The following is a 27,951-nucleotide window of genomic DNA, read 5'->3' as shown; positions in this document are numbered from 1 at the left end:
TCCCGCTCACAGCAAATTTCCAGGTGTTATACTCTGGAGGGGGAAAAATCCCAAACCCTGCCTATTCTGGGCAAATATGGGTGCAAACTGAAATAGGAGATCTGAACCTGCTTGAAATTGGAACTCAGACCTCTCTCTAGTTCTGGGACATTAATTTTGACATCTAACTAGGGCTGATTGAAAATTTATTAGAATAATTGGGTTTGTGACAATATTTTTGTGAAAAGGTGGAAAATTTCAACTTTGCATAAAAGTTTTCAGCAGACAACCAAAACCTGTTTGTTTTTTCAATAAGTCAAAATTTTCCACTGAAAATTTCTATGAAAGTGATTTTGTATATATATTTTTTGTTCACCAGAAAAAACAAGCATGTTCCAACCAGCTCGAAACATAATGCTGGATAAAATCTCAGAGAGGACAATACAATAAATGTAGAAGAATCGAATCAAGAACCCTTTGAAAACAACTGAACTTATCAACATTTCATTGGATGAGAGTTGTGACAAAATCCCAGTATCTTGTACTTTAAATTAATAACCATGGATGATATACCTAATTATGAGCTAAACTGTGACGTGAAAAAGCAAAAACAGTAATGTGGCCATGGAACTCAGAGTAGGGAAGATAAAACAGGAGAAAAGTAAGAGAAAAATAAAGGAGATACGATCATGGAAGACGACATGTACTGAGTAACTTGGGAGCTCCTATATCTTGCCTTCAGACACATACACCTACAGTGAACTGCAAGAATAGTTCAGTGCCAAATGTGTTGTGCTAGGTTGGCTGGCAGCCAAGCTTTACTCAAGATAGGTGCAAGGAGGAAAGATCAAATTATTGTCAAGTACTGAAGCCATTTTTTTCTTCTCTGTTTTCTGTACCTACTTCAGTAGTTATTGAATAATTCTGTCTGTTTCTCTCTTAGCCAGACTGGTAGGATCAGTTACATGTTGCAAACCTTTATCTACCTGACATGTTAATTTTACACTATTTTCCTCCACTGAGCTCCCAAATACTTATTGATTCCCATCATTAAAAGAGGCATTGAAAATCAGTAATAGGTGCGCTAACATAAAAAAAAAGTCCATGGATCTCAAAGTGCTTTATTAGCATAGATTAGTCTTACAATATATAGTAATCACTTTACCCATCGGTGACATTCAGCTATGTCAAAGTTGGAACCCAGCTGTGGTTTAACACACAATACTCATAGGACTGAAAATTAAAGAATCAAGTAGTATCCAATTTAAACCACATTGTGAATTTAAGTAGATAGAATGTAATGACGAGATGGAATTTGGCCCTGGCACTAAAGCATAACAGGAGTTCTTATAAATGGGAATTTTAATGATCACAAGTGGACAGGTCGCATTTTAGGTCTCATACAAAATACTTTAAATCTGAACATTTTCAGAGCCTACATTTACTCAAATATGCTTTAAAAATAAATGTAAAGCACTATAAAGATCAGCATTAGTGAAAACAAAATCAAAACACCCCAAACAATGTAGATAAATCTGTGATAATTTTCATATGACTTTACATTGTGCCTCTTCATATAACCTTGTGGTGGGTCTACCCACGTGTGACCTCTGTTTTCATGGGACTTTGTATCAAAGCCTCATTTAGAAACTTTGCATTGCCCTTGGTATAATATTATAGCCCCTAAGGATAGAATAAGATAGAAGAAAAATTTCTGTTTGCTAGCAGTAGAACAAGAGCTCTCCCCCCCCCCCCCCCACTCTTAATCAATTGCCCTGTTGAATGAATGAGGTGTGGATGAGCAAGGCATGGAAGGCAGCACCTCCAGACAGCCTCAACTGTTGGAGAGGGGCTGGGAGCCAGACCCAAGGACAATAAAACGTGTCAAGTGGGCTCATTAAAAACAAGCAGACATACTGACGGCCTCGGGGGTTAGAAGCAAGCACCTTCTTTTGGAAACACCCTCTTTGCAGCATTGGGACAACACTCAAAAGAAAGCAGCACAAAGGACCAATGGACAGAGACACAGAGTTTGAATCTGGGATAGATTTGCATAAGAGGAAAGCTGCTATAAAAGTAAGGTGTCTTGCAGAGGACCCCAGATCTCGTCTTGTCAACATGGGAGCATCGATCCGGATCGGCAGAAGCCCGGCTCCACCCCCTCCCCCATCTAACTCACCTGGCCAGTGAAGTTAAGGGGAGCAACTAATTGGTAACAAGAAGACGGAGTGTGTTTGTGTGTGTGTGTGTGTGTGAGTGTAAGTGTAATATATTATATGCATATGATACAGTGTTAATGAATACATGTATTACTAATAAATGTGGCGTTTTGCCTTATTCCCCCTGAAAAGATCCTGTGCAGTACTTTAAGTACAACAACATCATGTATTTCTTCTAATCTTTAAAATTTTCTAGTCTGTGTAGATCAAAAGAAATCAGATATGAACTATATAGTGAATTTTGTGCACATATGAAAGTTCAGTTTAGTAGCAATATATGCTATTAAAATGTTGTGGCGCAATTCAGAAGTGATGTGTACCAGTTTCAAATTGTTAACTACCCCCGATCTGTTTATGATCACAGGGCTCAAGAAATACACGTTCAGTTTCAATCACAACAGCAACAAACAATGAAACAAGCACTCTTACCCTTCAGGGTTTCTCCCTCTCATACAGTAGAGCCTCTGAGTTTCGAATACCTCAGGAATGAAGGTTGTTCGTAACTCTGAAATGTTTGTAACTCTAGAGTTACCATATTTAACAAATAAAAAAAAGAGGACCCTCCACGGGGCCCTGGCCCTGCCCATTTCCCATCCCAGCCCTGCCCCAACTCCGCCCCTTCCCTGCCCCAACCCCGCCCTAACTCCGCCCCCTCCTCCCTCCCACTCCCAGCCACGCGAAAAGGGCTGCCTAAGCGCTACCGGCTTCACGGTTTGCCGGGCAGCCCCCAGACCCTGCGCCCCTGGCCGGCGCTTCCCCAGCACAGCTGGAGCCCGGGAGGGGAAGCGCCCAGCCTAGGGCACAGGGTCTGGAGGCTGCCCGGCAAACCGTGAAGCCGGTAGCGCTTGGGCTTCGGGCAGCCCCTATGCCTCCAGACCCTGCGCCCCCAGCCGGGCACTTCCCCTCCCAGGCTCCGGCGGCGCAGGGTCCGGAGGCATGGGGATTGCCCAAAGCCCATAGCGCTTGGCTCTTAAACAGAGCTGAAGAGTCAGGGGAAGAGCAGAGCCGCCGCGGCCGGAGGCTCTGCTCCTCCCCTGACTCTTCGGCTCTGTTTAAGAGCCGAGCTGCCCGAGTGCTACCGGCTTCGGGCAGCCCCCGTGCCTCCGGACCCTGCGCCGCCGGAGCCCGGGAGGGGAAGTGCCCGGCCGGTGGCTGGGGTCCGGAGGCATGGGGGCTGCCTGAAGCCCATAGCACTCAGGCAGGTCGGCTCTTAAACAGAGCCGAAGAGTCAGGGGAGGAGCAGAGCAGCCGCGGGAGGGGAAGTGCCCGGCCGGCATTTTCCCGGACATGTTCGGCTTTTTGGCAATTCCCCCCGGATGGGGGTTTGATTGCCGAAAAGCCGGACATGTCCGGGAAAAACCGGACATATGGTAACCCTAGTAACTCTGAACAAAACATTATGGTTGTTCTTTCAAAAGTTTACAACTGAACGTTGACTTAATACAGCTTCAAAACTTTACTATGCAGGAAAAGATGCTGGTTTTGGGGGTTTTTTTTGGAGTTTTCATATAAACTTGCTTTGGGGGGCGGGGGCAGTCTCTGCTGCTGCCTGATTGCGCACTTCTGGTTTCAAATGAGGTGTGTGGTTGACTGGTCAGTTTGTAACTCTGGTGTTCATAACTCTGAGGTTCTACCATACTTTTCATGAGGGGAAGAAGAGGGTCTAGCACAGTATGGAGTGGCTCACAGTGCTTTTGCTCTTAAAAACAAAAAAGAAAAACAGCTAGATGTGAATCTTAGGATGTATCCAAACTGCAGTATAATACCAGCCAACTGGCTCTTGGACTCTTTATAAAATGTTTTGCAAACAAATGCTCTGATAATTGACAAGCTGTTGCTTTTATGACTTCCTACTACAACTTGTGGGAATCTTTTAGACCTAAATCAATTTTACAAACAAGTTGTCCCCTGAGATGTCATACACATTCAATTTAAAGCAATTTATAAAGAGTGCTACCGCAGCCAAATATAAAATTCATTATGCTTTTTGGACACATCACAAGGTAACGTGCAGTCCCCCTTCCATTCTCTGCTGGCTACAGGGTTTTATTTTTGTTTGTTTGTTTTTTAACCAGGTCCCTTGGTTTCCTCACTTGCATGCCTCCCTTTCTGCTTTTTCTTCTCTGGGATATAGCTTTTTGCATTTTCTAAGAAATCACAGCGAAGGTGTTTGCAGTCTTTAGTGAAGCCAATAAAATGCAGCCTCTTCATCACAGGCAGCCTATTAACAGCCTGCTTTTATTGTCAAAACTCTGTGTACTTAATTCTTCTTTCAATAAGAGCAATCAATTCTGGCTTGTTAATTAGGAGGGTTTTACAAACTACTGGGCAGATCCTCAGATGGTATAAATTGTTGGCTCTGTTGAAGTTGAGGGAGCTTTGACAGCTTACACCTACTGAGGACCTGCCCATAGGACTTGTTGCCCTTTAGCATCATCATATATTAGGTCATTTAACTATGTTTGTCAGGGGTGTGAAAAATCCACACCCCTGAGTGGTGATAGTCAATGCTAGGTTGATGGAAGAATTCTTCCATCGACCTAGCTACCACCTCTCAGGGTACATCTACACTACAGGGGGGAGTTGATTTAAGATACGCAAATTCAGCTACGTGAATAGCGTAGCTGAATTCGACGTATCGCAGCCGACTTACCCCGCTGTGAGGACGGCGGCAAAATCGACTTCTGCGGCTTTCTGTCGGCGGCGCTTACTCCCACCTCCGCTGGTGGAGTAAGAGCGCCGATTCGGGGATCGATTGTCGCGTCCCGTTAAATCGATCCCTGAGAGGTCGATTTCTACCCGCCGATTCAGGCGGGTAGTGTAGACCTAGCCTAAGGGAGGTGGACTACCTACACCAATAGTAGAAGCCCTCCCACTGGAATAGGAAGTGTCTACATTGAAGTGCTGCAGCTGCACTTCTGTAGTATTTTAAGTATAGACATACCTTAAGTTTTCAAGCGGCATTCAGTTTATAAACATTACGAACATAAAAGTATCTTCCCCTGTGTATTCATTTTGTCTATAAAAACAACAAGGAGTCTGGTGGCACCTTAAAGACTAACAGATTTATTTGGGCATAAGCTTTCGTGGGTAAAAACCTCACTTCTTTAGATTTTGTCTATAGCGTCCTTCTGGTGGTTAAATGAAATGAACAAGCAAAGGTCACTTTTATCTCAGTTTTTATACCCCATAAAACTTCATTCTGTGTAGTGTCTCCCATGCAAGCCATAGCCCACAATGCTGCAGCAAGTTAAACAACACAGTTGCTGAGGTCCTGTCTACATCAAGGAAATTTACAGTCATGTAACTATATCAATGTTGATACATCTGCTTCAAACCACTAAAGGAGGTGTGCTACCACAAAGCCAGGCTGACAGCTTTGCTGATTTATCTGGTAACATGCTGAAGAAAACGGCTCTGGTGTCAGCCCCACATTGTGTCAGTGCACTGTATCTGCTTTAGACACATTGCCAATATAGTTACACCAGCATGAATTTTCTCAATGTAGATAGGGCCAAAGCTAAAATCAACATCAGTGCAGAGGGAGACAGAAATTATGAGTTGTAGGCAAGAGAGAAATGTTTTTTTCAGATGAGATTTGTGATAGGTTTCAGGCAGAAAAATACAATACAGCAAGGCAGGAACTGAAAAGACGAATGCTCTTCTCACAATAGCGAGAGGACAGAGCTGGTGCTCCAATATCCTGCCTTTACTTTACCAGTGTACCCAGCCTTTGCTGTCCACCACTCAGTTTCTCCCTCAGACTCCTCTGCTCCTTCTCCCATGTCATCCCACTGTACCACTCTGAATCAGTGACCTGTTCGCTTCATTATTTACCACTTCCTCCAATTTTTTGTATCATCTAAAAACTTTATCAATGATGATTTTATAGTTTCTTCCGGGTCATTGATAAAAATGTTAACTAGCACAGGTCCAAGAACCAGTCCCTGAGGGACACCACTGGAAACACACCCACTTCATGAAAATTACACTACTGGAGCAATGTAAAGGGGCCTTAGTACAAATGAGAATAAAGTCCATAGAGCCAAAAAGATTTGTTTGGGTAGGAGCTGAACCAAATATGCCCATATGTGGTCCAGGAAGATGGAGTGATCCACATTGTCAGTGGCTGTCTCATGGTGAAGGTAAACAAGAGTGGAGAACAAACCTTCATCAAAACCAAGTAGGCCATTAGTACATGGGAAAGAGCACTTTGTAAAAGATAGCCAGAGTGCAATCCAGTTTATAAATGGCCATGGATAAAGTTGTGCAAGAGACAGTATGAGAGGTGGGAGTAAAACTACTTTCTTACACACCTTCCTGAGGAAACAAACATGGTAGATGACTCAGCTGTAGTGACAGACAGAAATGAGCAAATAACTGATTTTCTGATTTGGTGGCCAAACTGAAATATCTGAAAAAAAATTGGCTGGTTTCAATTTGTAACAATTTTTCCTTTTTTTCTGCCAAAACAAAAATAAGCAAAAAATAGTTTGGGTTGAATAAACATTTCAAATGTAGTTTCAAAACAACTTTTTCTTAACAAAAATGTCAATTTGAAATGACATTTTCAAAATGAAGTGAACCATTCTGACATTTTGAAAATATTTCGACATTTCCAAAAGATTTATTTGCCAAAAGTATTCACCGAATTTGTTCCAAATAAGTGAATAGCTTTGGTGTCCTGAAAAATGCATTTCTCCCCCTGGTCTAGTAAGAGATGAGATTGGAAAATTCTTAATGGAAGCAATGTGGACAACAATGGCTCAGTGCAAAGCAGGAGGGAACTGCTAATCACATTTTAATTAACTACAATTTTCGGTAATAGCAATTAATCAATTGTTTCACATACCTAACCCTTTACCAGCGGTCACATACTCCCATTCAGGATCTATTTTTTTGTTTTGAATGCTGGCACTTTATGTCTAGTTACAAACTAATGATGCTGCCTGGTATGACCTTGTGCAGATCAGTAGCATCTACAGGGCTCAGAGTGAGATTAAAGGAGTCAGGGGTGCAGGGTTGTGTTCCCGTCCATCTTCCAAGTAGGGTGTAAGGTCACAGGCAGAGACACGCATCCTGGAAATGTATGCATAGTTGTGCAGGTGGTGTTGATAGGAGGGATTCGGCTTCCTTGACCATGTGATGCTGCTCTGGAAAAGATGATTACTGAGAAGAGAGGGGTCCACCCACCCAAAAAGGGGAAGAGCATCTTCATGCACCAACTTACCACCCTAGTGAGAAGGACTTTAAACTAGCTTCAAAGGGGGCAGGTGACAAAAGTCTACAGGTAAGCATAAAAACAAGGTGATCTTAAACAAAGTAGCAAAGAGTCCTGTGGCACCTTATAGACTAACAGACGTATAGGAGCATGAGCTTTCGTGGGTGAATACCCACTTCTTTGGATGCATGTCATCCGAAGAAGTGGGTATTCACCCACGAAAGCTCATGCTCCTATACGTCTGTTAGTCTAGAAGGTGCCACAGAAGTCTTTGCTACTTTTACAGATCCAGACTAACACGGCTACCCCTTTGATACTTAAACAAAGTATTAATGTTGGGGAAGAAATGGAAAATTACAATACTCACAGAAGCAACAAGAATGAAATCATTGGGGGAAATCTACTCCACATCTTAGCTGTCAATATACAAATGCAAGGAGTATGCAGAATAAATAGGAAGAACAGGAAGTATTAGTATTTAACCTAGATTATGACTTGATTGGCATCAGAGAGACCTGTTAGGATAAATCTCATGACCAGAATATTGGTATAGAGGGGGATAGCTTGTTCAGGAAAAAAGGGAGTATGTGTTGCATTATACATCAAGAAGGAGGTGAGAGGAAGGCCTCTGAATAAAGATAAAAGGGGGAAAACAGGAGTGACGCCATTGTGTGTGTGTGGGGGGGTCTACTAATGACCACCAAATCAGAACAAGTAGGTGGATGAGGCATTTCTTGAACAAACAACAGAAATATCCAAACCACAAGGCCTGGTAATAAGATAGATGAGTTTAACTACTCAGACATCTGTTGGAAAAGTAATACAGCAAAACACAAAATTTCCAGTAAGTCATTGGAATGTATTGGGGACAACTTTTTGTTTCAGAATCTGGAGGGAGTAATGAGGGGGACACCATTTCAGACTTATTCTGACCAACACGGAGGAATTGGTTGTGAATCTGAAAGAGGATGGCAATTTGGGTGAAAGTGAACATGAAATGGTAGATTTCATGATTCTAAGAAAAGAAAGCAGTGAGCTGCAGAATAAGGTAATGGACTTCAACAAACTCAGAACTGGTAGGTAAGAAAATCTAAAGGATAAAGGTGTTCAGGAGACTGGGTAGTTTCTCAAGGAGGTAATATTAAAGGCACAACTGCAAGCTATTCCGATGCAAAGGAAAGACAGGAAGAATAGTAAGAGGTCAATCTGGCTCCATCAGAAGCTCTTTAATGACCTGAAAATTAAAAAGGAATCCTACAAAAAATGGAAACATGGACAAATTGCTAAGTACAAAAGAATAACACAAGCACGTAGGGACAAAAATCAGAAAGGCTAAGGTTACACCTAACAAGAGACATAAAAGGCAATAAGATGACTTATTAAAAATACATTAGGAACAAGGGAAAGACAAAGGAAAGTGTAGGTCCTTCACTTAGCAGGGAAGGCGAGCTAATAACTAATGAAATCAAGAAGGCTGAAGAGTTTAATGCCTATTTTGCTTCAGTCTTCAATCAAAAAAGTTAATGGGACCAGATACTCAACACAATATTAATAAGAAGGAAGAAATGTAAGCCAAAATAGGGAAAGAACAGGTTAAAGAATACTTATATAAATTAGATGTATTCAAGTCATCAGGGCCTAATGAAAGTCATCTTAGGGCACTTAAGGAACTAGCTCAAGCAATCTCAAAATGTTTCGCAATTATCTTTAAGAACTCATCAAGGATGGGTGAAGTCCCATAGGACTAGAGACAGGTAAAACATAGTACCTATCTTTTAAAAGGGGGAACAAAGAGGACCCAGGAATTAGACCAGTCAGCCTAAATTCAGTATGTTTGTTTAATAATGTGTTCCATTATCTTTAATCAATTTGTAAACACTTAGAGGATAATAAGGTTATAAGGAACAGCCAACAGGGATGTGTCAAGAACAAATCATACAAACCAACCTAATTTCTTTCTTTTATAAGGTTACTGGCCTAGTGGATAAGAGGGAAGCAGTAGATGCAATAGATCTTGATTTTAGTAATGTTTCTGACAGTCCCACATGACATTCTCATTTAAAAAAAAAAAAACACACTAGGGAAATGCAGTCTAGATGAAATTACTATAAGGCAGGTGCATAACTAGAAAGACCACACTCAGAGTAGTTATCAGTGGTTTACTGTCAAACTGGAAGGGCATATCTAGGGGAGTTTCACAGGTGTCAGTCCTGGGTCCAGTACTATTCAATATTTTCATTCAGGAGTTGGATAATGGAGTGGAGAGTATGCTTATGAAATTTGCAGGTGACAGCTAGCTGGAAGGGATGCAAACACTTTGGAGGATAGGATTAGTGTTCAAAATGACCTTGACAAATGGGAGAATTGGCCTGAATTCAACAGATGAAATTAAATAAAGGCAAGTGCAAAATACTTCACTTAGGAAAGACAAATCAAATGCACAGCTACAACATGGGGGATATTTGGTGAGGTGGTTGTACTGCCAAAAAGGATTTGGGGATTATGGTGGATCAGAAATTGAATATCAGTCAACAAAGTGACGCAGCTGCAAAAAAAAAAGCTAATTTTCTGGGGTATATTAACAGGACTGTTGTATGTAAGACATGGGACGCAGTTGTCCTGCCCTACTCAGCACTGGTGAGGCCTCAGGTGGATTACTATGTCCGATTCAGGGTGCCACACTTTAGGAAAGATATGGATAAGCTGGAGAGCAGTCCAGAGGACAGCTATCAAAATGACAAATGCCTTAGAAAACCTGACCTATGAGGAAAGGTTATAAAGCATGTTTAGTTTTGAGAAAAGAAGCCTGAGGGGGGACCTGATAAAAATCTTCAAATACATTAAGGACTGTTATGAAGAGGATGATGATCAACTGTCCACCATGTATACTGGAGGTAGAACTACTATTGAGCTTAATCTACTGCAAGGTTCGATATCAGCAAAAACTGCACAACTATAAAGGTAATTAAATTCTGGAATATGCTTCCAAAGGAGGTAGTGGAATCCCCACCATTGCAGGTTTCCAATAACAGGTTGGCTAAACACCTGTCAGGAATGGCCTAGGTAACCGGTTTATTTGATCCTGCCTCAGCCCAGGGGGCAGGACTTAGTGACCACTTGAGGTCCCTTCTAGCCCTACATTTTTATGATTCTATGCATTATTAATTATTATTATTAAAGTGTTTAATTACGTTTCAAATAAATTGTGGTTTATTTTGCTTGTATTTTTACTCTGTGGCCTTATTTTTGTTGGTTTTTAAATTTTTCCTCAAAGATTCCTTTTGGACTAAAAGTTCTCAGACTTGCATTGAATTTTTGAGGGCAGTCTGAATGGCTAAACAGATACTAAAGCATGAAAAAAAAAATCAGTATTTTTCCAGCCATTTTGTTTTTAAAGAAAAGATTGTTCAAACACTTTTTTGTACTTGGATATATCCAAAATTAAATGGATTTAAAATTTCAGACTTGGCACATACAGTACGCAGTCTTCAGGGAGGAATGCATATTTTTCTAAGTTTGAAGAAAATCTACTGAATAAACAAATAATGGATAAACAAGGGGAAAGTGTCCAGTCCACTATTTGAGGGGGTTTCTGGTGGGGAGAGGGGTTGTGTTTTGTTTTGCTGATTTCAGCGCACACTAAGCCCTTCATCCTGCAGGTTGCTACGCATTTCAGAGCCCTTCACCCATTAGAGGCAGCACTCCGGACTGGGTCCCTAATGAAGCTATCCAGAAAAATAAACTTGCAAGTGTGTACCTAGATAGCTACGTAAGGTCCAACACAGCCCTTGAGTGCCTCACACTATCCCTGTATCCTAGTAAGGCCTCCCTCCCCTGCAAATCCCTTCAGATCTCAGATATTAGTGCTAATTTTTCTCCATTATCATTTTTTATATAAATCTTTTTTATACTTAGGTTTCTGATGATGGGAAGTGAATATTCTACTCTTACCAAAAGCCCAAATGGTCACTTTCCCATTTCTGCACAAAGCTCTTTGTTTCCATACTCTGCCCCTGAGTCAAAAGATCCACACAATTTGGAGTTGCATCAAAGTACACCCAATGAATGGAACAGTCAACAATGGTCTTAGGCACAACAACAACAACAACATGGACGACATCTGAAACTGCTGACACCAAATTGGGGGTTAGTTGAAAGATGGAGTTATGAACAGTTTGTGCCACTTTCAATTGCCAGCTATAAGGATTTAAAAAAAAAATTGTCTGCAAATTCTTGGAATACCTGTCCTCCAAATTCAAGTCTTGTAGGAAAATAATCACTTTTCAGTAGCTCTCAATATTTGTAAAATCAAACTATTTAATGGTATCATGGTGCCATATAATCAGTTATTAACTGACTGTAGGTGTCTAAAATGTTAATATATGTGGTCTACTTATTGGTTTAGAACCAAATTTTCTCAGTGCAACTTCCATTTCTTTGTGCACAACTTTCTTCACACCATTTTTGCACACTAACATTCCATGAGCATAAATGTAACACACTTCCTGCACAAACTCACATTTACAGATGCAAATCAGGAGCAAATTATTTTTCTACATATTAATTCTACAACTGGTACGCTTACACAATAGGATGAAAAATTTTCACATGTACAAATGAGGTTGGGGTTCAGCCCACTTAAATTCTGTTCGTTATAAGCTCCAATTTCATGTACCCAGTTTAACTACTTTAACACATTCAAACTTCATTTGTTTCTAATCACTTCAGAAGACTGGCTTAGCAGGTTGGTATTGCCTGTGTGAAACTTAGCTGCTTGGAAACAAATGGCAAATATGTTTTTGGAAGACCAACATCAGTAACGGCTTAACTGCTTCCCTGGGAATTCCATAGAAGATATCTATTCCTCATTCCTACAGTTCAGATATAGTACAACACTCAGCCATCCCAACAATGCAATAATCCAGCCTCCAGTTGTTTTCCTTATGGGGTAACCTATTACCTCTACCCTTCTCCCCCAGCTGGACATTTCATGTAAAACTGGTCCTCATCTGTAGCTACTCAATAGCCCTGGCTTCTCTCAGCATGGTGGTACCTCTTACCTCCACATACCTCACATGCCAGAGCTCACAAAGCCTAGAGTCTGGGTAACACTGGTATATGAGTGCTTGTGCAATCAAAAGGACCTAGTTATGAGTTTGGAAAACTACCATTTAAAGATAATGGTAACCATGGAGAAGTTTCTCACACAGAGTCACTTTCTTGCCAAGCCTTCCCCCGCCCCCGCTTTAAAAAAAAAGTGCTACTTCAAAAGAAAAGACACTTAAGATAATTAGAGTCTGACTATTTTAATATAGGCTGTAAGAAAGAAAACATGTAAGCCAACTTTTTTTCCCCACTATGTGAGCAGGAACACATTCTCTCAGCCTTGTAGAAATAGTACCTGAGAAATAACAGATTACAGTCACCAGTCCTTCACTTAAGTAGGTGCTTACTGAGGGGGAAAATATCCAGGTCTTCTCCAAAACACTCCACTGGCCTAAATCAAGAAATCTAGACTAATGCTAGACAGATGAATTACAGTACAACAACTGGGTTTCAGTCTATGCGGGAAGAGTTCCACATTATCCTGGCCACCTTTCCCCAAAGAAAGTGAGTCACTTCAAGCCAGCTCATGCAATAGAGTGGTGATACATTTTCATTTTCAGCAAAAAACTTGAGTCACCCTAAGGACTAGATAGCTCAGTGAAGAGATAATAGAATACAGAGTCTTTCATCTCCATGTCACCACTATGAATACAGCCTGACTCAACAATGACCCAAAAGTTATTAGCTAGTAGTTGTTTAGTGACCAATGTGAAATGAATATGATGGTAGTTGTTGTCTTGTCCTGTGATAATCATATTAGGCCATGAAGTTCAAGAATTAGGGTGACCAGACATCCTGTTTTTAAAGGGAAAGTCCCGTATTTAAGCTCTTCTAAACAAGTGTCCCTACTTTTTCTTAAAAATGGGCAAATTGTCCCATATTTTCTGTCTCTCCCACCCCAAATCAGTACTGGTGGGTCCTGCTGCTGGCCGGATCTCTGCTCACCAGCCACCCGTCTGCCAGCAGTGAGTGGGGAGGTCCAGAGGTGGTGGGGCAAAACTGTAGGGCATGAGGCCCAGGGCCAGCTCCAGCTTTTTTGCCACCCCAAGCGGAGAAGGGGAAAAAAAAAAAAAAGCCGATCCAGCGGTGTAGTAGGGTGAACACCCATTCCAGCAATGAAGGGGTTGGAAAAGCCCTGCAGAGGGCTGGGGCTGCAAAAGGGAGCAAAACCCTGGCTGACTGGGGGAAGTGGCTGCAGCTGGGGCCATGCCCCAAACCGAGCGACTGGGCTTTATAAGAAGGCCAGGGAAGCCAGAGGGAGCAGTCTCTCTCTCTGATGGGAGAGGTAGACAGGCCTGGCTGCTGGGGAACTCACCTGGGGACCTAGAGTGAAGCAGGGCTGGGGAAAGGCCTTAGGAGCTGGGAACCCCTAGGCCAGCAACTCCCCAGGCTGCAGGGCCTAGTCTTAGGCCCACCTAGGTATTGGGCTTGCAGAGGGGCAGCCTGAGGGTGGGTAAAGGCAGCCAGTCCAAACCCCTTTGCCTGTGATGAGTGGCTGATACTGCAGTCTGCCCCAGTGAACGGGGGCAAGATGGAGACTGGGCAGTAGCCAAGACTGAGGTGAAGTGGGGATAGTGCATGGGGGTTCCCCGGGGAGGGGGAGACCCAGAACTGAGGAGTGTACGGCCAGGGGGCAGCACCCCAGACAACAGGGCACCGGGTCTGGGAGAGACACAGGAGCCAAGCAGTGGCAAGGCGGATCACCAGCCTGCAGGGGGTGGTCCAGGATGCTGGAAGAGCTAATTCCTGAGATGACCAGCAGGAGGCGCCGCAGGGGTGAGGCCGCTCCTCTACAGGCAGCAGCTCAAAGAGGAAGAGAGGGACTGAGGGACCCGCCGCCGAATTGCCGCTGAAGACCCGGATGTACCGCCCCTTTCTATTGGCCGCCCCAAGCACCTGTTTCCTTCACTGGTGCCTGGAGCCGGCCCTGGTGGGGCCAGGCCACTCCCGCTGTTGGTCAGTCAGTACATCCCCCACTGCATGCTGGCTCTCAGCCAGCGGGACCCCGCCCTCCGTCCCATTTCCAACTGGCACTGGCTGCATGCTGCACACTGTAGTGGCTGGTAAGTGTGGGCAGGCACCAGGTACATGTCGCCTCTGCTGCCCACTCATCGGCCCTTTACATGCTCCCCATCTCCCTGCCCTCTCCCTGCTTCGCCCCTTCACCTTCCCGCCCGCTGCTCCTCCATATCCTCATCAGGTATCTCACTCCCACATACACCAACGTATGATGGAACCTATTTGGAGGTTTCAGTCCAGTTTCAAGTACAGAATAGCTAGCAACACAAATGGGGGAAGTGGGGAGCCTTATTAATGAGCTCAGCAAAGAGGATAAGAATTGAATATCCTTGGAGACTGAACTACCTATACACCCATAGAAATGGACTCTGTCTAGTTCAGAATTAAGAAACACGGGCATAGTAGTGTGAGGAAGATTGCTCAGCCACTGCCTATTCTGTACATGGTCTACAGATAAAAAGGATACTTCAGTCTCCAGGGCACTCAATCTGGCACTATTCTGAGGCACTAAATTCACATAAACAAACAAGTAATAATTACCCTCTCTTCTGCTTTTAGGGCTCAGCCATATTCAATAGGCAAACTTGTGTTGTAAACAGTATAAAATTGCACCACTTCATTGAGATGCGCAGGAATTCTGACTTTGGAGTGCTTAAATTTGCTACCTTAACATTTTAAAGGTAGATTTTTGTAAGTAATGTCAGTATAGCTTCTTTTGATGAATTTACTGAGTGCAGACCACCATTCAGATAAGACAATATTCATTCTTGTTCTCCCAACTTTAATAGTTAACTTTAATCCCCAGGCCATTTATCCTACCAGCTATGATGGACCTATATTCTGGACTCCCTACCATAAGTCATTAAAAAGGTAAATTCTTAGTCCATAGTTTTGTCTAACACCGAAATGTGACTGTCACAAGGTGTTTAAATCCACAAGTCCTTTGTCAACACTACAAACAATATCCTTGCAGTAACTTTTTTTCACTTCATCTCCTCTCCTCCTCCCCAAAAGCCATGTGGAATAGTTCCAATCTCACTTCACAGTAGAAATCTAATTAGGGGTGAGGAAATACCTTTCATCTAATAAAGTCCTCACATGTTACAGCACATCACTCACAAGGCTGTTCCCATACTATCACATGACTAGATAGGTATCTTAAATAAGACATCCGCTGACCACTCAGATAAGAGATTCACTACAAACCCCCGTCTTTAAAGGAAAAGGACACAGAACAGGCAATAAACTGCTATCAGAGTTCTTAAGCTGGTCCATTGTTCGCCTCCAATTTAAATTACATAGAAGGTAATTTGGCCCCAAATTCTGAAGAAAACAAAATAGGCAAGAAGCAGTTAGGGGGAAGGAGGGGGAGCGACAGAAATAACAATGAGCAGGAGTTAGAAAAGGAACACTGGCTTGTTACTGTGTGCAAGATTCAAAAGGAATGGACTTTTGTATGGATATCACAAATATCCACAGCTGTTATAAGGAAATACATCAGCCTTTTTTTGGAATTGATATTAAAACTGATGCTTCAAGGTTTAAATCAACCTCTAATTATTAGAGACTTTGAGGAGGCCTAGATTGGGGACAGATTTTCCTACGTCTACCTGCTGCAGGGTTCTTGTACCTTCCTCTGAAGTATCCGGTGCAGGCCACTGTCAGAGACAGGACACTAGCCTAGATGGACCTCTGATCTGATCCAGTAGGTTCCTTCCCCTTTCCTCCCCATGACAAACACCCCCATCTTACCTCACTCAGTTAGGCTTCGTTCATTTTGGTTTTTTGGAATGGAGGAGAGTTGATATAGGAAAAATTGCATATTGACAACTCATTTATACAGAACAATACGACTCCTGTTTGGTGAAGTCAGGGTGGTATCCACTAAAGGCCAAATATGTTGCTGACAGCAGCAAGCATGACACCATTGCCTTCTGTGGGACTGCACCTACTTATACCAGTGATGAATTTAGCCCATTATGGGTAAGATCTTGTAAGGTAGAAAGCACTTCCTGCCAGGCACTGAGACTCAACCACCATTAAACCTAATTCCGCTCTCACTTGGGCTGGTGGAAATCAGGAGCAATCCCACTGAAGTCAGTGAAGTTACACCAATGTAAAGATGTCATAAAACTGTTTTAAATGAGAGAAGAGAGTCCATGGACTCCACTGGAAGTTGAGGCTGCTCAGCACATCACAGGAGACACTTAGTCCGCATAGGGCCTGTGAGATGCAATTTCCAGTGCATTTTAAGGATAAAAACTTGAAACAAAAACTATGAACATGCTAACTTAGTACAGTAACAATGATGATTTAAAATAGAGTTAATACTGAGCAACACTTCCACAGATCAAAAACTGACTTTTTCCCCAAAATGTTTTTATTTCTTTGTAGTAACATTAAAAAAAGATTTTTCTATAATCCCAGTTTGTTTTCCTTTTTTTCTTTAGTTTTTAAAAACAGGACATCTGTAAGTGGTACTTATAAGACACTGGATGTCTCTATTGAAACTTAAAGCACCCATCACCTAATTATTACTGATCTTTTGCCCATCTGTTGGGATGTTAGCAAATAATCAAGTCTTGCACATCACTGATCTTAGAAAGCAGCTTAATGAAGTAGGTCCTCTCTCTCAAGTGGTATTAAGCTCTGATCTCAATGTAAGAGCATAAGAACATATGAATAGCCATAGTGGGTCAGACCAATGGCCCATCTAGCCCAGTATCCTGTCTTCCCGGGAGTGACCAATGCCAGATGCTTCAGAGGGAATGAACAGAACAAGGCAATCTATTGAGTGCTCCATCCCCAATCATCCAGTCCCAGCTTCTGGCAGTCAAAGGTTTAGAGACACCCAGAGCATGAGGTTTGCATCCCTGACCATCTTGGCTAATAGCCATTGATGGACCTATTCTCCATGAACTTATCTAGTTCTTTTTTGAACCCAGTTATACCTTTGGCCTTCAAAACATCCCATGGCAATGAGTTCCACAGGTTGACTGTGTGTTGTATGAAAAAGTACTTCTTTAGGTTTGTTTTAAACCTGCTGCCTATTAATTTCATAGGGTGACCCCTAGTTCTTGTGTGATGTGAAGGGGTAAATAACACCTTCTTATTCACTTTCTCCACACTATTCATGATTTTATAGACATCTATCATATGCCCACTTGGTAGTCTCTTTTCTAAGATGAAGAGTCCTAGTCTTTTTATCTCTCCTCATAGAGAAACTGTTCCATATGCCTAATCATTTTTGTTGTCCTTCTCTGTACTTTTTCCAGTTCTAATATGTCCTTTTTTTTGAGATGGTGCAACCAGAACTGCATACAGTATTCCAGGTCCGTATGTACCTTGGATTTATATAATGGCATTATGATATTTACTATCTTATTATCTATCCCTTTCCTAATGGTTCCTAACATTCTAACCGCTTTTTTGACTGTTACACATTGAGCAGATGTTTTCAGAGAACTATCTACTGTGACATTGCATCCCATAATGCATTATAGAAATATGCTTATGAGTGTAAATTGACATAACTGGAATATGTTTTATGCTAGATATGCCATGCAACATATCTTTGCACAGGTTATGATCTACTGAATATATTCATCCTATTTGTATGCATGTATCATTTTATATCTGGAGTTATGAGCGTTGGCTCTATGCTTATATTTAAAGTGCTTGCTGTAGGAAGCACATAAAACAGATTTGGTCAACATAGTATGATGGTGTTATTCAAGTAATTGGGAGTACTTAACTGACAATGGACTTTGGGAGATGCCAATCCACATCTGAGTTTTCCTGAAAACGTTCAAACTAACATGTAAACAATGGTATCAGCCTGCAAAAAGCTGAATCATTCATAGACACGCGACTTGCCCAGGTGACTGCAAACTCTGGTTAAGGGGTTTCCACTCACAAGAGAGACTATACAAGGCCCTGGAAGCCCCTTCATTTTGTCTTCAGTTGGCTCAAAAGATAGCCCCTCCACCCCAAAGAGATGCCTGAAAGAAACTGGAACAAAGGACAGTAACTACGGGGGTGTGAGTGATTGCTGGACCCAGACTAGGAAGGAGTCTAGTCAGTCAAAGAAGCTTATTGGAACATCTCTGAGGGTGAGATTTACCTATATTTAGTTTCCTACTGTAATAGGCTTAGACTTGTGTGTTTTATTTTATTTTGCTTGGTAACTTACTTCGTTCTGTCTGTTATTACTTGGAACCACTTAAATCCTACTCTTTACATTTAATAAAGTCAGTTTTTGCTTATTAATTGACCCAGAGCAAGTAATTAATTCATGGGGGAGTAAACAGCTCTGCATACCAGTGTCATAGAGGGCAATTTATGAGTTTACCCTGTATAAGCTTTATACAGAGTAAAATGGATTTATTTGGGGTTTGGACCCCATTGGGAACTGGGTGCTAGAGACAGGAGCATTTCTTAAGCTGTTTTCAGTTAAGCCTGCAGCTTTTGGGGGACGTGGTTCAGACCTGGGTCTAGGTTTGCAGCAGGCTAGTAAGTCTGGCTCAACAAGGCAGGGTACTGAAGTCCCAAGCTGCCAGGGAAAACAGGCTCAGAGGTAGTCCCAGCACATCAGGTGGCAGTCCCAAGGGGGTTTCTGTGACCCAACCCGTCACAGCCACAATTACATCAAGGTCTCTTCCTTGAGTGGCAACAGCTAATTGAGACTCCATCATTTTGTATATATAGTTGGGATTATGTTTCCCAATGTGCATTACTTTGCATTTATCAACATAGGCTGTCATCTGCCATTTTGTTGCCCGGTGATGAGAGATCCTTTTGTAGCTCTTCACAGTCTGCCTGGGACTTAACTATCTTGAGTAGTTTTGTATCATCTGCAAACTTTGCCACCTCACTCTTTACCCCTTTTTCTAGATCATTTATGACTACGGTGAACAGTACTGGTCCCAGATCTGGTTGCAGATCTGGAGGACTCAGCTATTTACCCTCTCCACTATGAAAACTGACCATTTATACCTACCCCTTGTTTCCTGTCTTTTAACCAGTTACTGATCCATGAGAAGACCTTCCTTCTTATCCAATGACTGATTACTTTGTGTAAGGGCCTTTGGTGAAGGACCTTGTCAAAGGCTTTCTGAAAGTCCAAGTACATTATATCCACTGGATTGCTCTTGTCCACATGTTTGATGACACCCTCAAAGAATTCTAATAGATTTGTGAAGCATGATTTCCCTTCCAAAAGCAGTGTTGACTCTTCCCCATTATATTATGTTCATCAAAGTGCCTGATAACTCTGTTCTTCACTATAGTCTCAACCAATTTTGCCTGGTACTGACATTAGGTTTACTGGACTGTAATTACCTTTTTTAAAAATTGGCGTTACATTAGCTAGCCATCAGTCATCTGGTTCAGAGGCTGATTTAAGTAACTGGTTACATACCATGCTTAGTAGTTCTGCAATTTCATATTGGAGTTCCTTCAGAACTTTTGGGTGAATACCATCTGATCCTGGTGATTTATTACTCTAATTTATCAATTTGTTCCCAAACCTTTTTAAGAGGTATATAATCTCATCATGATAAGGATGCAATTGCTAATCTCCATATACGCAATTGCAAGATTCTCTTGCCCAGATTCATCGAGGAGGATGAATTTATTTATTTATAAGAGTATAAAAGATCCAGAGTATGTCCTTTCATAAGTGTCAAGCTAAAATCCCTCTGGGGTAGCCCCAAGAAGAGAGGTTGGACATGGGTCCAGTGGGATAGTAGGACAGTCCTTACAACTTGGTAAGTTTGAAGGTAATGCTATTCTGGGGCTTCACACTATAGATGGACACACTCAGATGACTTTCTCTGTAATGGGGCAATTCCTAGGATGCTAAAAGCACAACCATGCATTATTCCTTGCCCTCAGAAGGTTTATGCTGAAACAATTAGTTCACTGGTGAGAGCTGTGCCAACACAAAGCCAACTGAATCATCCAGTCAGGTCTACAAAAGGCAAGCAAAGACAGGTGCCATGCCCATATTTTAATCATAGTGGTGAGGACTTTTAGCCATCCACTTTTCATTAAGCAACATAACCAACAGGATAAGTTTATCCCTTTACATGGGATTTCATATCAGAATCATATGGCAAGATCAGTAGGACACATACAACAGATGTTGGCCAATAGATGTCTCATGAAAATCCTGTCTCCTGTTGTCTTATCTCTCTGTAACCCAATCTCAACAAGAAACAAAAGACTCTCACTCAGAACCAGCCTACCATTTGGACCATCAAATCCCCAGTTCCCAAATACATTGCTCTACCTTCTAAACTACACACAGCCATGAAGAGTATGTCAACTTGGGAATGGTAGTAGTGCTCTAGAAAGCAATTGTGTTGTGAAATATTCAAATAAAGCTTGAACTCCAACAATCAGAGGAGAGAAGAGCATGTATTAGTGTCGCCTCCCCTATGTATATTTTGCTAGTTATGACAATAAGAATATGCCTTTTGAAGACTGTACTGGTAGTTACAATATCAGAGAGAAATACTTACAATACAAGAACACTTGGTGCATTTGTTTCCTTCAGGCTGAAATTCCTTCCCTTCATGGTAATGTCTACCTTCAAATATACAACCTGAAAAGCAGACTTTGGGTAAGTGTGACTTAGATCGGGACACTTTGTTTGTTAAATGATGGTACTAGGAATCACTTCATCCTTTCAGTGATATGCATCCAACAATAAAACATGCATTGAAGTGCAGTAACCTGTGTAAGCCTTGGGAGCCTTAAAAAGTTAGTTTGGTGCCAGAATGGAGGAGGAAGAGCTTTCACGGATTTACACAGAGAATTTCTTTTATGGCAGATAGTTTGTGCCACATTAAAATGGCAGTCCTGGCACAATCAACTTCTGTTTACAGAAGATTTCACTTTTCTTTTTAAACACAGTGCTTGTCCACATTAAATTTGGATAGATATAATAAAAACGGTTTTTAAGATCAGGTTTGACAAAGCTCTGGCTGGGATGACTTAGTTGGGAATTGGTCCTGCTTTGAGCAGGGGGTTGGACTAGATGACCTCTTGAGGTCCTTTCTAACCCTGATATTCTATGATTCTATGAAAAATTAAACATACCAAGCCAATTATAACACTAAAGCAGCAATGTTCTCCTAGTTATATAGTCCTGTAAAAACTAATTTGACAAAACTACCCACAAAACAACCTTCCAAACTATCTCCTTCCTTTATTGCCTAGTCATATTATACGTTAGGCCTAAATAATCCCCTGCACACTCAACATAATCCCCATGTTCCTACTCCCAAAACAACCCCCTTCCTATCAATGCTGTGACATGTGACTCCTGGCCCCTTTCCATTTGCCTTCTATACATTCATCTCTAAAACATGAACCCCAGCCAGACCCTGCACAGCTGCCAAAACCTCTGGAATACTTCACACATGAAAAACTAGACAAGCTGCATTCTAAACTGTTTAAACTCTTTCCTATACTATCTCCCTCCCCTACTCCACAGCATTAAAATGTGTGTCGCAATATGGGTGTTCAAAAAAAAAAAATCTACTCACTCTATTCCTTATGCCATTCAATACATTCTATTTTACTGGTCCACATTTCAATAATTTCCTTCCTAATCCCTCCATTATAGTGGATACTTACCAAATCCTAATAACTAGAAATATTGTGCACAGATGGAAGAGTAGAGTCCCTAGGAAATCTTACCTGGACAAGTGGGGCAACACATTCCCGGCAGCTCAGAAGGGTTTTTGCAATGAACAACACACAGAATCTGAGATGCAGTTACCACTCCTTCCTGAAAGGGAACAAACCAAACTAAACACAATAATAAGGAGCAAAAAGAAAAAACAAAAAAACTGGATGTACAATTAATGACATGATATATGCTGTATAGCAAAAAGTTTTTAAATCCCCCTTTCTTTCTGTGTCTGCAGCTCACTATCAGGATTCAGATTAATCCACACTCAAAAGAGCACTTGAATCTCCCTGACTACAGGCATGAGATTTGTCCTATAATGCGTCAGGTAAGAAACTAAGCACCTTCTTAGGAAAAGGAATTCTTCTTTATCAGGGGTCCCCATCCATAGGAAACGTGGAAATAATCTGCCATGCAGCTTTGATGTAAACAGAACAGACACAAAGCATTCCCTACACTCTCCTCTCAGAGGAAAAGGGCTTAGAAAGGAGATAAAAGCATCTCATTCTGTAGATGGGATCCTCTTATCTAAGATACACCTCCTGATAGGTACTAGTAAATTATCATTTCCTGCACTTCTTGTTGAAAATGCCAAAGTCCTCCTCGATGAATCTGGGCAAGAGAATCTGGATGCAAAGTCTGGTTTTTTTTGTGAACATACCTTTACATTTGTAAACACAGGAAGCCTAATTTTCAAAATGTGAGCACGTAGGGTAAATAGGATTACCCAATTCTGCATTTTGGACATTCAGACTGGCACTTAGACAAGTAGGTGTTCATTTCACGTGCCCAATACGGATCAGACCATCCAAATGTAAGCTTTGAACATCTTATTATAAAGAAAGTGTATGGCTATTGTTGCTCTTGTTTAATTGCAGCTCATAACATTTTCATAACATTAAAAACTGGGCATGCTTTCCTTTTACTTTTTCCTCTGTAAAGATGTTTTGTGGACACAGCCAGTTTTAGATGCCCATGAAAATCATTAATGCAGCAAGCAGGCCTTAGCAAAAAAGGAGCAAGTATCTGACTACCTGGTGCCAAAAGGTACCCATAAAGATCCCTTTGAATATTTCCAGTCCCCTTCAAAATTTCTGTGCAGAGTATTCAAACTTGGTCATCTACCTTATTTCTAAAGGTAGTACTGACCTCAGTGTTGGGTCAGAAGAAAATGCAGTTCTAGGTAAAGGGTTTTTAGCAGAACTTTGTATTTTCACCCCCGGAAGATCGTGATCAGATCCATTTGTATGGACAAACCTAGAGACTGCAGAAACGTCAATTTGTCAGTTACCTGGCTTGTGTGCACAAATGCAATGTGTGCCTCTGCAGGTGAATACTCTTGTGGATTTTATGGGTGCAACTCAGGAAGGCTATCAGAAATGCAGACCACTATGTCTACAAATCAGTAGCTCAGGGGAAAGAAATGGGTTGTCTGTTAGCTTATTTTGATTAGTATTCCAGGTTGGTGTGTCTCACAAACAGGTGCACACTCATATTTTGTTAAAAGTCTAATGATTGCTGACAAAAGCAAAATAATTCCAGTGTTCAGGCTAGCACTCCATCCTTAGCTCATCTGGGAATGTTTTAGATTAGAATCACGGTATTTAACATAAATAAGCCTGTTGTTCTGAATGTTGCACTATAGCTGGTCACAACTGGATGAGTTAAGGACAAAGCAGCAGCCTTACCTCTGAACATGATCTCTTGTTTTTCTTGGCTTAAGAAACTGAAGATTTTAAATGTATTGTTTGGATTTAATACAAAAGATTCAGACTTTCAAAAGAAAAAGCTAACCATTCTGCATTTGTTAACTTCACGACTTCCAGCCCTTACCTGACATTGATATGCAATACATGGATTAGCTGGGACTTGCCATTTCATAGAGCTGTTGTAGGGGTTTCCTTCAAAAGTGCAACCTAGAGAAAGAGAGAAGCAGGACAGTCTCTTACTTTAGGATCACATGATGTTCTGGAAGGGAATTGGTAGATTTCTGTAGAAAAGATTTTCAAGCTCAAGCTGCAGAAAAGGTTCCTGTAAGGAGGACAGAGCTCAAATTCTACTGACAAGATCTCCCCAAGTCCAGCCAGTCGTCCACATATGGATACATTTTTGATGCCTCTCTTCCTGACCTATGCTGTGAGTACTTTGGTAAACACCCTTGGGGTGGGGGAGAGACAAAAGGGAAGCACTCTATTTTGATAATGTTCTTGGCCCACCATGAATCTTAGGTACATCCTATGTGATTGGATTATAGCTATGCTGAAGAATGCATCTTGAAGACTGAAAGATGGGAACCAGTTCCTTGATTCCAGAGTGGGGATTACTGATGCCAGAGTAGCCTTCCAGAATTTCAATTTCTTTATGAATGCATTAAGATGTTTTAGGCCAGGTCTACGCTGCAGGCCTATGTCAGTATAACTACCTCACTCAAGGGTGTGAAAAATCCATACCCCTGAGTGACATAATTATACCAACCTTAACTGTCCCCTTTGAGTAGGCAGCACTATGTTGACGGGACAGCTTCTCCCATCAACATAGCTATCACATCTCGGGGAGGTGAATTAACTATGCCAATGGGAGAGCTCTCTCCCTTCAGCGTAGGAATGTCTTCACTTAAGCAGTGCAGCAGCACAGGTGCATTGGTGCAGCTGTGCCAATGCAGAGTTTTAAGAGTAGACCTGCCCTTAGAACCAGGATTTGTTGCCACCCTCCCTTTTCCTTAAGGATGAGAAGGCATCTGCTATAGAAGCCTTCCCCCGGATATTGATGGTGAACCTTCTCAATAGCCCTGAAAGAAAGTAGCAAGGACCTTTTGTTATAAGAGGACCTCATGAAAAGGGACAGGGAAGGGTGATTGGGAGTAGCTGGTGTCGGGAAATAGATAAACTAGTGCTCTTAAAAACATGCCAGTTTTAAGAATTGGCTGAAGTAATTGAAGATATCTCTTTTAAAAAAAAAGTCTATGTAAGGATCTTGGAAGCAATATTTTACCAGAGTTAAAGCCTATAGATAGTTCTATCTTCTAGTTCATAAATCAACAAGTAACAATGCACAGATTGGCCAGTGTAGAGATGGTAGCAATATGATGGGCAGGAGTTTAGCAATGTTCCCAAGGAGATGCAAAGAGGACCAGGTTAAAACATTAGCATCACCTTTAAATGACAGAACTATATAAAGATAATACCCTTGTGCATGGCATCACAGACGTGGGTAATGTGGACTGCTGTAACAGTTAAAGGGCCATATTCTCAGTTGGTGTAAATCAGCATAGGTCCATTAACATCAATGAAGCTATGGCAGTTTAAACTAGCTGAGGATCTAGTCTATAAAATCACTAACACAGGCCAACCATGGAAGAGGTGTGGATCCAGGGCAATGAAGCTCAAACCTTGGTCTCAAGAATCCAAGCAACAAAGAATGCCGAGAAGATGGACTTGTTTTCCTTGTAAATGTGGAGGCTTAAAGTCAAATGAAGAAAAGTCTTTAACTAATCAGTCCCCTTCATAATTTTAATCCAGGCAATTATTTTACTCAGATGAAAATTAAATTTAAAAAAAAAAACACACCCACCCACCACACTACACACAACTCAGAGGCATAATCTTTTTAAAAAATTAAAGATAGAAAGCTAAGCATACATAGGGAATCCAAACAGCACGTTTTCCCTCAAAAAGTGATGAGCATATGGAATTAGTTTCTAGAATCCGCCGCTGGAGTAAATGGCATAAAATGGATTTAAGAGACAACTGAGGAGGAGGAGGAGCAAAGGATGTTAGGATATAGCAAAATAGCAGGGGGTGGGAGGTGTTCAGTGTCACTCAAAAATGGAACAGGCTTGTAGGGTCAAACAGCCTTTTCCTGTTTGTTAAAGATCATATGCTTTTTTAGGAGAATCCCTTAAAGCACTTATCCATCCAGTCTTCTGCTGCTTCCATGCAGTAGTGCTAGCATAGAACAAGCTGGAAGCTATAGCAATACAGTAATTACAGGTCTTTTTATTAAAATAGGGCCCATCACAATATTGATTCTCACTGCTCAGTTGCCTGAGACGGGGACTTTTATATGAAATGTACACGATTGCTGGGGAAGGTCTCTTCAAACACACACTTTTTTAAAGCAGATCTGTATGGATAAGGCCTGATCCAAAGCTACTGAAGTCAATGGAAAGACTCCCAAAGAGCTGTGGAACAGCCTTAGCGGGACAGCAAAAGAGGAATATACAGAGACAATAAAATGAAAGAAATTACTATGTTATATAACAGGCATAGATTATCTGTGCCCTTCCTCCTCAAATCCTACTAAAATGGTTATTTATAAATTTGGAAAATTTGTTCTTCTTTTCAAAAACTTTCAGCAGTAAAATCTGGGATTCTTTTAGGGAATACACTCAATTCAGTATCAGTGGGCAAGATTGTCAGTACTATTGGTGGGAGCTGTTCTGTTTTCTGATAAATCTTTTTTCATGTGGGCATTTCATGAGGAGATCACCCATTCTCAGAAATACCAGGCAAGGTAGAGCAATTTGAATAACGGATTTAACTATAATTTCAAATTTGATTTTTATTTATTTATTGTTTAAGTCACTGATTTAAATCAGGTTTGGAGTTTTGTAAAGCTAATTTGAAAGTTTAAGATATGGCATTTTTAGATTAATATTTATAATGAATTAGGTTATAAATACTCCTCTTTAAAATGTCAATATTGGTACAAGTATCAGGGGGTAGCCTTGTTAGTCTGTATCTACAAAAACAACAAGGAGTCTGGTGGCACCTTAAAGACTAACAGATTTATTTGGGCATAAGCTTTCGTGAGTAAAAACCTCACTTCTTCGGTTTCTTATTTGTCTTCTATAAAACTGTGATAAGCAAAAAAACACAATATTGCAACTGAAGGCCCTGATGCTTCAATCACTTAAGCAGATAAGAAACTCTACTCATGTGAAAGGGACTCAAATGAATAGTTCCATTGTTTTAAAGTTAACATGTGCATAAGCGTTTGCAGCCTCTGGGACTAAAATTGTATTTTTTATTAAAAATGTCTTAATGGCATAAAACCTTTGTCATTTCAAAATAAATTGCTTCAGTGTTAATAGAAATTGAGACAACACATTCACATTGTTATTCGGAACTGTTTTGTACACAACATTTTCAAAATCCATATTTTGCCACCTAAATGTGGGATTTTCAAAAGTACTTAAGTGATTTACCATTTCAGCCTTCTTGACTTCTGGAAGTTCAATATGGGCCCAGTTCTACAAATTGCTGAACACTCTGGTCCCCATTCAGGAAAGCGCTTAAGCATGTGCTTGATTTCAAGCACTGCAGTGGAACCATTCACATCCTGCAAGTTAAGGACCAAAAACCGAGTGCTCAGCACCTTGCACAATGGAGCTCTATATCCGAGTGTGGGACTGGCTGCAACATAACGCCAGCTATTTGCTTATCAGTTTTGTGTGTGTTGTATGTACAGTTAATGAGACTCTGGACAGATCTTTTTCTTTATGGATGAGCATTTTAAACATATAACTTCTTAGTAGAAAAATATTTCTGTGCAAAATCTGAAAACAAATTAGGAAACTAATAAAGGTAACAAGGGTAAAATTTTAGCAATTTTAAATTAAGATGCCCTTTGATTTCAGTTGGGCTAGGATTTCATTCTCAGTCTCTTTCTTACTTAGGAAGCCAAGTGGCAAATACTACTCCTATTTC

The 27,951-nt window shown here is 41.2% G+C and overlaps 1 protein-coding gene across 7 annotated transcripts in view; it reads right to left on the bottom strand.

The window, feature by feature from the left end:
• BMPER (BMP binding endothelial regulator) overlaps positions 1–27,951 on the bottom strand; it is a 220,757-nt gene that overhangs the window by 153,100 nt on the left and 39,706 nt on the right. For all 7 annotated transcript variants that reach the window (XR_010599179.1, XM_065587193.1, XM_065587194.1 and 4 more), the window contains 3 exons: positions 24,077–24,159; positions 22,252–22,342; positions 21,069–21,151 (listed from right to left, as the gene is read on the bottom strand). Coding sequence is in view for 6 of the 7 variants with exons in the window: in XM_065587193.1 (XP_065443265.1) it covers positions 21,069–21,151; positions 22,252–22,342; positions 24,077–24,159 (257 nt within the window). In the remaining variant the exon portion in view is untranslated. The remainder of the gene's footprint in view (positions 1–21,068; positions 21,152–22,251; positions 22,343–24,076; positions 24,160–27,951) is intronic.

Source organism: Chrysemys picta, chromosome 2 (genome assembly GCF_011386835.1).
Source record: "Chrysemys picta bellii isolate R12L10 chromosome 2, ASM1138683v2, whole genome shotgun sequence".
Taxonomy (NCBI): Eukaryota; Metazoa; Chordata; order Testudines; family Emydidae; genus Chrysemys; species Chrysemys picta.
The sequence above is the reverse complement of the archived record's forward strand: the minus strand, read 5'-3'. Positions and strand labels throughout refer to the sequence as shown.